Source organism: Sturnira hondurensis, unplaced genomic scaffold (assembly GCF_014824575.4).
Source record: "Sturnira hondurensis isolate 20B ecotype Veracruz unplaced genomic scaffold, ASM1482457v3 Scaffold0009733, whole genome shotgun sequence".
NCBI lineage: Eukaryota > Metazoa > Chordata > Mammalia > Chiroptera > Phyllostomidae > Sturnira > Sturnira hondurensis.
The window spans coordinates 3,097,277-3,107,281 of NW_028082364.1; the positions used below are offsets into that span (position 1 = coordinate 3,097,277).

The 10,005-nt window shown below is 60.1% G+C and overlaps 1 protein-coding gene across 1 annotated transcript; it reads right to left on the reverse strand.

Moving 5' to 3' along the window:
* Nucleotides 1-5,935: 5,935 nt before the first annotated feature.
* On the reverse strand, nt 5,936-9,112 carry NKX2-5 (NK2 homeobox 5). Its single transcript, XM_037057726.1, has 2 exons — nt 8,566-9,112; nt 5,936-7,032 (listed from the first exon to the last, which is right to left on the reverse strand). Exons 1-2 carry the CDS (start codon nt 8,894-8,896, stop codon nt 6,392-6,394), a joined length of 972 nt encoding a protein of 323 aa, XP_036913621.1. The 5' UTR covers nt 8,897-9,112; the 3' UTR covers nt 5,936-6,391.
* Between the last annotated feature and the right edge of the window lie 893 nt (nt 9,113-10,005).

The following is a 10,005-nucleotide window of genomic DNA, read 5'->3' on the forward strand; positions in this document are numbered from 1 at the left end:
GTTCAGTGGCCATAAACACACACTGTTGTGCACTGATCGGCACCATTGTTTCCAGAACTTTCTCATCTTCCCAAACGGAGACTCAGTCCCCGTGACACACTCACTCCCCCTCCCCCGCTCAGCCCCTCGGGTCCCACCAGTCTGCTTTCCATCTCCGTGACTCTGACCCTGGGGGTGGGAACATCCAGCATTTGTCATCTTGTGTCTGGCTTATGTCAGTTCACATGATGTCATTGAGGTTCATCCATGTGGCAGCCTGTGTCAGGACGTCCTTCCTTTTTACGGCTGAGTACTGTTCCACTGTGGGCACTGTGGGCTGCGGTCTGTCGCCTCCTCCGTCCGTCAACGGATGCGGGCTGCCCCTGCTACTCGCTCCGATCCACCGAGTGATGTCGCTGTGGACATCGGCGCACGGCCATCTGTTGGAGTCCCTGCTTCTACTTCTTTTGGTTGCAGACCCCGAGGTGGAATTGCTGGGTTGGATGATTACTCCTTATTTCCATTTCTGAGGAACTGCCTTCTTGCTCCTCACAGCAGCCGCACCGGTTCACCTTCCCACCAGTAATGGGTGAAGGTTCCTGTTTCTCCACGTCATCACCAGCACTTGTTGTTTTCTGGTTTTGTGTGTGTGTGTGTTTTTTTAAATAACTGCCGCCCTAATGGCTGTGAAATGGTATCTCACAGTGGCTTTGATTCGCATTTCCCTAATGATTAGTGATGTTGAGTAGCTTTTCATGTGCTTATTGGCTATTTGTATCTCTTCTTTGGAGAAATGTCTATTCAAGTCCTTTGTCTATTTTAAAATTAAAATCCCACGTCCTTTGTGATATTTATTTTTTCATTTTACAATTAAATAGCCTTATAGAGTTGCACTGTGCTGACGGGCAAAGGAAACAACCAGTGCCAAGGCCCTGAGGCAGGAGTGTGCCAGGCTTGTGTGACAAACCTGCCCTGAAAAGCTGAGGACAGCTCGGCTGATGTGGCTCACTAGATTGAGTGCGGGCCTGTAAACCAAAGGGTCGCTGGTTTGATTCCCAGTAAGAGCACATGCCTGGGTTTCGGGCTGAATCTCCAGTAGGGGGCGTATGAGAGGCAACCATACACTGAGGTTTCTCCCCCTCTCTTCCCTTCTGTCTATAAGTAAATAAATAAATAAATAAAATATATATTTTTTAAAGGCTGAAAACAGAGGAGACCAGTTTTGGGGGATAGGCGGAGCTAATGTGAGCCAATGGGATTTCTGCAAGTTGGTGTGTGGGTGGGATGCCGGTAGTTGGGGCTGTACTGGAAGGAGGAGAGTTTGGTGTTAGAACTCGGCTGGGCTGCTGCCTGCATAGATGCGGGACAGGGAAAACGATGAAAACTCTTCAAGCCTCACTTTCTTCATCTATAAAGTGGAGTCCAGGGCGATCAGCTGATGATGAGACTTTGAGGACCCTACGCAGACAGGGGGCCAGGGGAGGGCCTTGCACTGGAAACGCCCCTGGCGCCAGGTATGCCCCTACTCCCCAGCCTGTGGGTCCCCAGAACAGACGGAATGTCTTTGGGCAAATCTTTCTCCTCTCCCATGTGGCACTGCCAGGCACTGGGCTGCATAAGCCACAGGGATGACTCCGTGGTCCAGCAGAGACCAGTGTGTGTGTGTGTGTGTGTGTGTGTGTGTGTGTGTGTGTCCCAGGGGACTTCTCCCTCTCCGCTCTCCTCCCTCCGCCCTCCCCCACCTGCCCAGTCCCGGGGCTTGTGCTGGGGCCACTGGATCGCAGCAAACGCACAGCCATCCCAGGATGGGCGAGCGGGGCCTGGGGAGGGGAAATCTGACTCCCACTGCCCCTGGAGCCTGCGGGTCTGGGGCCTCTGAGAGGCACAGTTCTCCAACCGGCCAATCGCCTGCCCACCAGTGTGGTTTGCAGGCCCATCGGGGGGAGTTCTGTTCACTGAGCCAGGCAGGCAGGGGGTTGAGTATATCCCAGCCTCCTGCGGTTTGTGTCCTTGGGCAAGTTTGTGAACTGCGGACAGTGATTCAAAGAGCCAGGGCTCCGGTGGAACCACCTGGATACAGTGGGACCCCTCCCCTCCCCCTCCCCCCTCCCCCAGTCCACACAACCAGCGTGGCTCCAGTAGCAATGTCCTCAGCTTCTTTTTGTTTCAGTTCCCTCCTTGGGAAATGATAGAATGACTGTCGCAGGATCCGCAGGGGGCCCCGGGGCCTGGCACGCAGTAGGCAAGAACAGGTGTTGGGCAGTGATCTGCACCCAATCCCATGCACCCCGTGGTGGCTCTGGGTGACCAGCATGGCAGGGCTGCTCACTTCGGTAAGCTCTCCTGGGAGGCAGCGGACTGTCCGCCTGGAACCCTGGCAGCCATGCCTCCCCACTGTGTGGTCCTGGGTGAGTCACTTCTCTCTGTGGCCCAAGTGAAGAAGAATTGTGCCACCTGCTGGGCATGTTCCGCCTCACACCAAAAAATCTTCACGGACTTGTTAGCTAATATTATTACTGTATTCTTCAGCCAATTGACAAATTGATTAAGTTGGTCTTGGTGTCTACGCTTTGAGCCAGGGATGGAAAAACAGTGTGCTCTGGGACTCAGGAGCCAGACTGCTGGGTTTTTAAGCAGCTGTGGCACTGCCTGCTGTGTGACTCTGGGCAAGTTACTCCTCTCTGGGCCCCCGATTAGCTCATCTGTCTCCTCAAAGGTGTGAGGGAGGGCTGGACGAGTTCCCTTTGTAAAGAGCTCAGGACAGTGCCAGGCTTCTGGTGAGCTCCATGAGTGATAAGTCCATGAAATCCAAGCCACCCTCTTTTCCAGGAGTCCAGTCTAGAGGGGAAGTCAGCAAGACCTGGGGGCTTTGGGGTGGCCCCTCCTGTCCAGGTGCAGCCCTTGAGCCTGGAATACTTCCCGGAGGAGGTGGGGACTGCAGCACGTGGGTGGAGTCTGCACGTTCTCGTAAATACCGGTGTTGCCACACACAACATCGATGGAGTTGAGGGGAAATCTATACAAAATAAAAAGATGGAAGCTATTCTGATTTGGCAACACCCGTTGCTGCTGGCTGGGGGTGCAGTGAAAGGACTTCTGGGAGGGGGAGGGATGAGATGGGGGAGCACACGGTGGCCTGGTCTCTCCATCCCGGGACCCCTCTCCTCTGCCCGCTGGTGAAGGGCCCCACCCTATCCCAGGGAGCCGGCTTCTTTCTTTTTAACGCCGCGGTTTAGCTCTTACTATTTTTCCTGCATGGCGTGTGGTTATTTGATTGTTTAAATTGTTAAATACAGCTAGCCCGGCTCTAGATCCCTTGGCAATCCGGGCGCACCGAACCGCCCGCACCACACCAGTCTCCAGGTGCTTTGCCACCGGGAAGGCACTCACGGTTCTTCTGTTTCCCATCTCTCCATCCTGGCTTCGTTTTCTCACTCTGCACGCATTGCTTATGTAATAATCGAAAAACCAAACAAACACTACAGATTTCATTTGGGGCGGGATCGCCCAGCAGGGGAGTGGTTAGTTTAGGGCACTCCTGACCTTGCACCCCCAAGAGCTGCCATGCGTTTCCCAGAGCTCTGTGCGCTAAGTAGGCCCCAAAGTGGATGTGAAGCCTGAGACCTTCACCCCACTGGTGAGAGCGCGGGGTCGGCTGGGTTGGCGCCCTAAGCAGGGTCCCTCCGCATCTTTCTGAGAGGAACACTGCTTCTTAAACATGTCCCTGCCCCCAGGGACATCCCCTCCGCCCTTCGGTGTGTGGCCATTGGGCTTCCCAGCTCAGCTCTCAGAAAATGTATGACCTTGACCATGGATTGACCTTGACCTCTGGTCCTCAGTTTCCTGGCTTGCAAATGAAGATGAGTTAGATTAGAGAACTGTAAAGTATTTAACTGGCATTCAGGGCGCCCAGTGCCAGCCAGCCATTGTTACTCACCTGTGACAGACCTGGGTGTCCGTCGCTTAGCTGGTCCCTGAGGGATGGGGCAGAGAGAAAGGCGCCATAGGAAATTCCTCGAGGGATAGCGAGAACCAAGAGAAGTACTGACTGTTTCGGCCAGTGCCACAGGCCTCTGTGGGATGAGGAAGACCCTCGGGTGTGCGGGACCCCACAGGGTCCTGGGCGGACACACTGATCTGCTTACCAGCGAGTGCCAAGGAGGGGAAATTCCGGGGGGAGAGTCTCGGCGGCTGAGTGAGCTAGGCTGCCTGCTTCGGCTGCGGGGCCGGGGGTGCCTGGTGGGAGAGTGCCCAGCTTCTGGTGGCTCGGCGGAGCCTCAGGGTACTCTTCCTCCAGAAAGGACCAGGGCTCGCATCACCGAGAACGGCAGAGAGGGCTCGACGCGCTCCAGGCTCGCAGCCGGGTTCTAGGCCCAGGAGCTGAACACACCCCTCTCCCCGCGGCCCTCGCAAGCCTGGCTCGGACGTCACAACAGAGGGGATTCAAGTCAGGGCCCAGAACCCAGACCCGAGCTCAGCCCTGTGCCCTGCTTTCCCCCAGCCAGGCCCACAGCACTGCGGCCGTGGTGGTGGACCGCGAGCCTGCGCTACCCCGCCACCCTGCGTGGCGCAGTGCCTTGCGCGGCTTAGAGTCTCCTGGCATCGCCCCTCCCCCCTGGGCGGCTGAGGCGAGGTTGGCGGCAGCACTTATCCAAAGACCACGCGGCAGGCCGGGCGCGGGGCAGTGATGCTCAGTCCCGGTCCCCGGCGCCACAGCGGGACAGCACCAGGCCTGGCTGCGCGACTGTTAACCGGGCCGCAGGGGCGCACGGAGCCTCGCTTGGTCCCTGGACGCCACGAGCAGTGTTCTGAGTGCCACCCAGAGCTCTGGCCACCCGATGTCCCACACCCTAGGCGGCCACCCCAGCACTTCCCAGAAAAAATGTTCACAGAACACCGTTATTTTGCGAAAACTGAAAGCCCCGGCTCCCACCCGCTTTCCTCCCTTTTTAAGAACCGGCGGTTCCTCCCAGCGCTGGGGCCGGTGGGTGGAGGAGCTGGCGGTCAGGCCTCAGCACCTGTGGACCGGGGACCCCGGCTCAGGGCGCAGTTTTCCCGCTGCCTTCACTGCACAGACAACGGGTCGGAGGCATGCGGCCAGCCCGGCCCGCAACCAGTGAGTGGGCTTTTAGACTGTTTGGCCTCGTCTGGGCTCCCGCTTCTGTAAACCCTGCACCGAGGTAGCGTTTGTCAGTCAGGACCAGGGCGCAGGCCATGAGACGCCCAGAGGAGAGGAGGACATCAGTGGGCTGGGGAAGCAGGTTCCCTAACCACGTAAAGTCACCTGGCTCAGCCACTGCTGGGGTGATCGTGGTCCGTGGCCGTAGGGCATCTCTTTGTGGTCCAGGTTCTGCCCTCTGCCCAGCTGGGCAGCGGGTGAGACTCTGGCTGCGGGACCCCAGCTGCTTAGGCCAGAGTGCCGCTGGGCCGGAGGGCTCTGGGGAGCTTAACAAGGACCGTGGGTCTCAGCTCTTCATCTGTCAAACGGACTAAGGCACTTCTCCCACTAAGCGAGGTGAGCTGTGGTGCCCTTCTGTCCCACAGGGCCCGGGAGTCCGCTTGCTGTCCGTGTACCGCCGAGCACCTGGAACAGCGCCCGGCGCACAGCAGGGCTAACGGAGGCGAACTGTGCGCGGACCGCCTCCATCTCTCCGGGGAGACCCGAGCCGAACCGCACGCAGGTCCACCAGTGCTGGCGCTTTGCCCTAGGCAGGTCATTAAACCTCCCCGAGGCTCAGTCCACTATCCCTTTAACAACAGGACCACCTTCCTGCGTCGTTGAAGGTTACAAGAGACAGTCCCCGAAAGTGCCCAACAACCGACGCAACGTGGTTTGGCAGTGGCACCGCTTTGCTCAGGGAATGCGCCTCAAGACCCGCAGGGGCGGCCTCTGCCCCCAGCTTCAGAGTCTGACGCGCCGCAAGCGGAAAGAAGCACACGTGCCGGGTCAGCGCACTCTCTTTAATGGGAAGGGGGGGTCTCATTACTTACAGCAACAGGTAAAAACATAAATACGGGTGGGTGGGCGGCGGCAAGGCAGCAAGTGCCCGGGCGCCGGGCCCAGGCTGCGGAAAGGCGGCCCGATCTCAGGCCCGGCGCGCCCGGGCTCCCAGTCCTGACTGGCCAGTGTTCGGCCCGCTGGGGATGCCCGTGGGCGCTCGGAGTGCACGCTGCGGCCGAGGGCTAAGGCACCAGGGTGCGGGACCATTCACCGCAAGCTGCAAACTCGGCTACAAACTCTCCCGCGTAGGGACAAAGGCACGTGGGGTGCGGGAAGCCCCGAGGCCTCTGCGAGAGAGAATGTGAACCCGAGGGCTGCAAGCGGGGAGTCCGCAGCCCTCCCTCCCCGCGAGGATCGGTGCCCTTCGGTGGAGGTGGGATCCGTCGGGAGCGTCCCGGGCAGGTCCCTTCCCTACCAGGCGCGGATACCGTGCAGCGCAGACACTCCCGAGTTGCCCTGCGGAATCCCGGGGCTCTGCACCGCGTTCAAGTCCCCGACGCCGAAGTTCACGAAGTTGTTGTTGGCCGCGGCCGTAGCCGACTGCGCCGGGGGCGGCCCGGCCGGGTAAGCAGCGGCGCAGCTGTAGCCGGGGCTGCAGGCCGCGCCGCCGTAACCCGGGTAGGCGGGGTAGGCGTTGTAGCCGTAGGCGTTGAGGCCCACGCCGTAGGCGGGCGCGTAGGGCGCCGAGTCCCCGAGGCAGGGCTTGCCGTCGCGCACCAGCACCGGCACCGCGATCCTGCGCGCGGGCGGCGGCGGCGGCGGGGGCAGCCCCACCAGCTCCAGAGTCTGGTCCTGCCGCTGCCGCTTGCACTTGTAGCGCCGGTTCTGGAACCAGATCTTGACCTGCGTGGACGTGAGCTTCAGCACGCTGGCCAGCTGGTCGCGCTCGGGGGCCGACAGGTACCGCTGCTGCTTGAAGCGCCGCTCCAGCTCGTAGACCTGCGCCTGCGAGAAAAGCACGCGCGGCTTCCTCCGCCGTCGCGCCCGGGGTCGCTCCGCGCCGTCCGCCTCCGGCTTCTCCAGCTCCGCTGCCTTCTGCAGCGCGCACAGCTCTGTGGGGCACAGAGAGGCAGAGAGACGCTGGGTCAGAACGGCCGGGCCCGCGGAGCCCCAGCGGGGAATGGGCCCTAGTTGGTGAGACTCCGAGCTTGGCGGCGGCTCCCCCTGCCCGTGCACTGCGCGCCGCGGGCGGCTGGGTTTCCGCTCCACAGTCGGCATTTCTCTAATGCCTACTGTGTGCCAGGCATGGCTCTAGGCGCTGGAGAACAAAACAAGGGCGCTCCCTGCCCTCTGGTAGTTCACACTGTGGTGCGGAGGCTGGAGAGTGATTCAAGATTTCAGGCTGCAAAGAAAATAAACCCCGGGGGCGGCACTGTAGTGGGTTAGATTGGGGCTGCTTTGGTTAGGTGAAGGGACGCGAGTCCTCACTCAGGGTAAGTCGCATCATCTCGAAATTACGGAAGCGTAGAAAGAGAAGGCCAAGAGGTGCTGGTTTGATGACCTAAGCCCCCCTCCCATCCCCTAGAAACTGGCTCGGGGGTTGTGCAGCGTCCAGAGGCCGCGAGGTGGGCAGGCGGCCGCAGAATCTGCCCTGCCCGGGAGCTCGCGTTGGAATTCCAATCGGTAGCAAGCACTTCAGCCCGCCGTGCCCGCCAGCATCCGTTCCGGGCCTTCTCTGTGCTCTTAGACAAACCTTTCTAGGCTCACACGAGGATGCTCTCTGGGCTCACAGCAGCCCTTCTCCCGGCGCCCCCGGCCGCCCCGGCTTTCGCGGACCCCGCGTGGAGCCAAGGCGTCACCGATGCGCTCTCTTTCGTGGTGGGTCAGCCTCCCCCGCTTCTGGCATGGCGCGCGGGCGCAGGGTGATGAGGCCACCTCCCCAGTCATCTCCTCTGCGGCCCCGCACCCTTTGCCCGGCCTTTTCTAACTTTTTCCAGAGCAGAACTTCTCGGCCCTGAGCGCATGGGGAAATTGGGCTGGAAAACCATGGATAGTGAGTTAGAATCCTGACAGTCCGCAGTATTCCAGCTTTAAAATCGAGGCCTCGTTCCCAAGACTACGCTCTCTTGGAACAAAGGAGGAAAAGCCCCAGAAACGCGGGTGATGGTTGGGTTCAAGGTCCTGGACCCTCCTCCAAGTGTGCGTAAAAGCACATCTTGTGTGCAGCATTTTAATTTGTTCGTGGATTTTCCTCGGGTCCTCAAGAAAAGACCCCCATATCCAAAAGAGATTTAAAAAAACCACTGTTACAGAGAATCTCTCTCTGTTCTGTCTGCTACCGCAAATCGGTTGCTCAACGTAAACAGACCCAGGAGCAGGGCTGCCGCCGCCTGGGGCTTTGTTAGGCCCCAAAACACACTTCGTCTCTTGTTTCTGACCATCTCAACCTAGAATTTTTCTCTAAACCCCCGATTGGATGTGGGGCGCCGGGGCCCTGGCTACACGGTCCCTTCTCACACTCCCAGGCCCCTGAACTCGGCCCTCAGCCCTGGCGCCGGAGTCTCCTCCACCCAGACTTTATTGGCGGCGGGGTTTGGGGACAACATCGATTTAGAAGGGGGAAGGGTCTTGGGTTTCCTCCTTACCTTTTTTATCCGCTCGAAGGTCTTTAGCAGGGTCGGGGTCACCGTAGGCACGCGGATAGAAGGCGGGGGCGGCTGAGAAGGCAGGCGGGCACTTGGCTGGCGAGGGCTCGGGGCCCAACTCGGTGCGCAGCTCCGGGAGGCCGGGCACAGAGGCCTCGGGCCCCGCGTAGGCCTCGGGCTTGAAGGCGGCCAGCATGCAGGAGGCGGGCGCCAGGGTGGCCTCCAGGCGCGCCGAGAGCTCCCCGGAGGCCAGGCCACGCTGCTGCTGCTCCAGGTTCAGGATGTCTTTGACTGAAAACGGCGTGGGTGCGAGGGCAGGGCTGGGGAACATGGTGGCAGCGCGCGTCTCACCACGCCAGGTGGGCGGCAGTGAGCCGCGCTGCCCACGGCCCCCGGCAGCCTCCCTGCATGGTGCCCGCCGCCCTCCCGCCCGCGCACCCGCCTTCCCACTCCAGTTGTGGCCAGGCGGCAGGTAGTGCGGGGCTCTGGGACGGCGGAGGCGGGATCAGGCCGGAGGAGGGGGACTCAGCCTGCCATTGGGCCAGGGGCTGTGTTGACAGGAACGATGAGCAGTTTTGTGTCACCTAATATAGTCATTAGGCTAAAAAAAAAAAATCCTGCTCAGCTTTTTAAAGGGGCCGCAACACGCTAGGAAGGCTCTTTTTTTTTTTTTTGCTTCTGCAGCCTGAGATGTCTCCGCAGTGTTCACCTGAAAACCCCACCAGGACGCATTCACAGGGAAGAGCTTGATTCTTCTCCGAATCCAGGGCGGATGGGGGATTTGAAGAAATATTCCTCAGCACCTGAAACAGAATGGCAGAGTGAAGGGCTGGGAGGGGAGCCGGGTGGGGATGTCATGTCCAGGAGCCTTAAAGGCGGTAGTGCTGAAGGTATCTGAGTGGGGAGAGTCTGAAAAAAACAAGAAGGGGTGTTGCTCGGGGTGACGGCACGAGGGTCAGATTCAAGACAATGCGGGCCTCTGTCTGACTTGGCTGCGGGGGTCAGTGCTGCCCCTGCAGTCCCCTCCTTCCCAGGCGCCTTGGGTGTGTCCCGCAGAAAGGCCAGATGGGTGGCTGTGGTGTGGGAGTTTCACACCCGCAACTCCAGGGGGCGCCAGTCGCTGCCAGTCTCCTCCCAGAGAGATGACCCTCCCCTCCATAATGAAAGAAGTCCAGAACCCCAGCCCGTAAACAGCTTCCCAGAGGAGGGCTGCTTTCTAGGGTGTCCTGACTCCCAACGGCCTACTTTCCCCCATTCTGGACCTCACCATTCCTGCCTCTGTCCCTCCCCCGTCCACACTAAGTAGCTGTAAGGCTACTGTAAGACCTCTGCCAGGGGCTCCTCTGAACCCAGCTGGGAAGGACCTCTCCAGGTCTCTGGGCCAGACCCCAGTGGGGACACCCTGGCGGTGGAGTGGCCAGGCGCGTGGGGGAAGCTCAG

Bases quoted from the DNA above. Each gene is read 5' to 3' on its own strand.
- NKX2-5 (XM_037057726.1), bottom strand. From the start codon at position 8,896: ATGTTCCCCAGCCCTGCCCTCGCACCCACGCCGTTTTCAGTCAAAGAC. The intron at 7,033-8,565 runs GTAAGGAGGAAA...TGTGCCCCACAG, and splicing joins CCTTCGAGCGGATAAAAAAG to AGCTGTGCGCGCTGCAGAAG.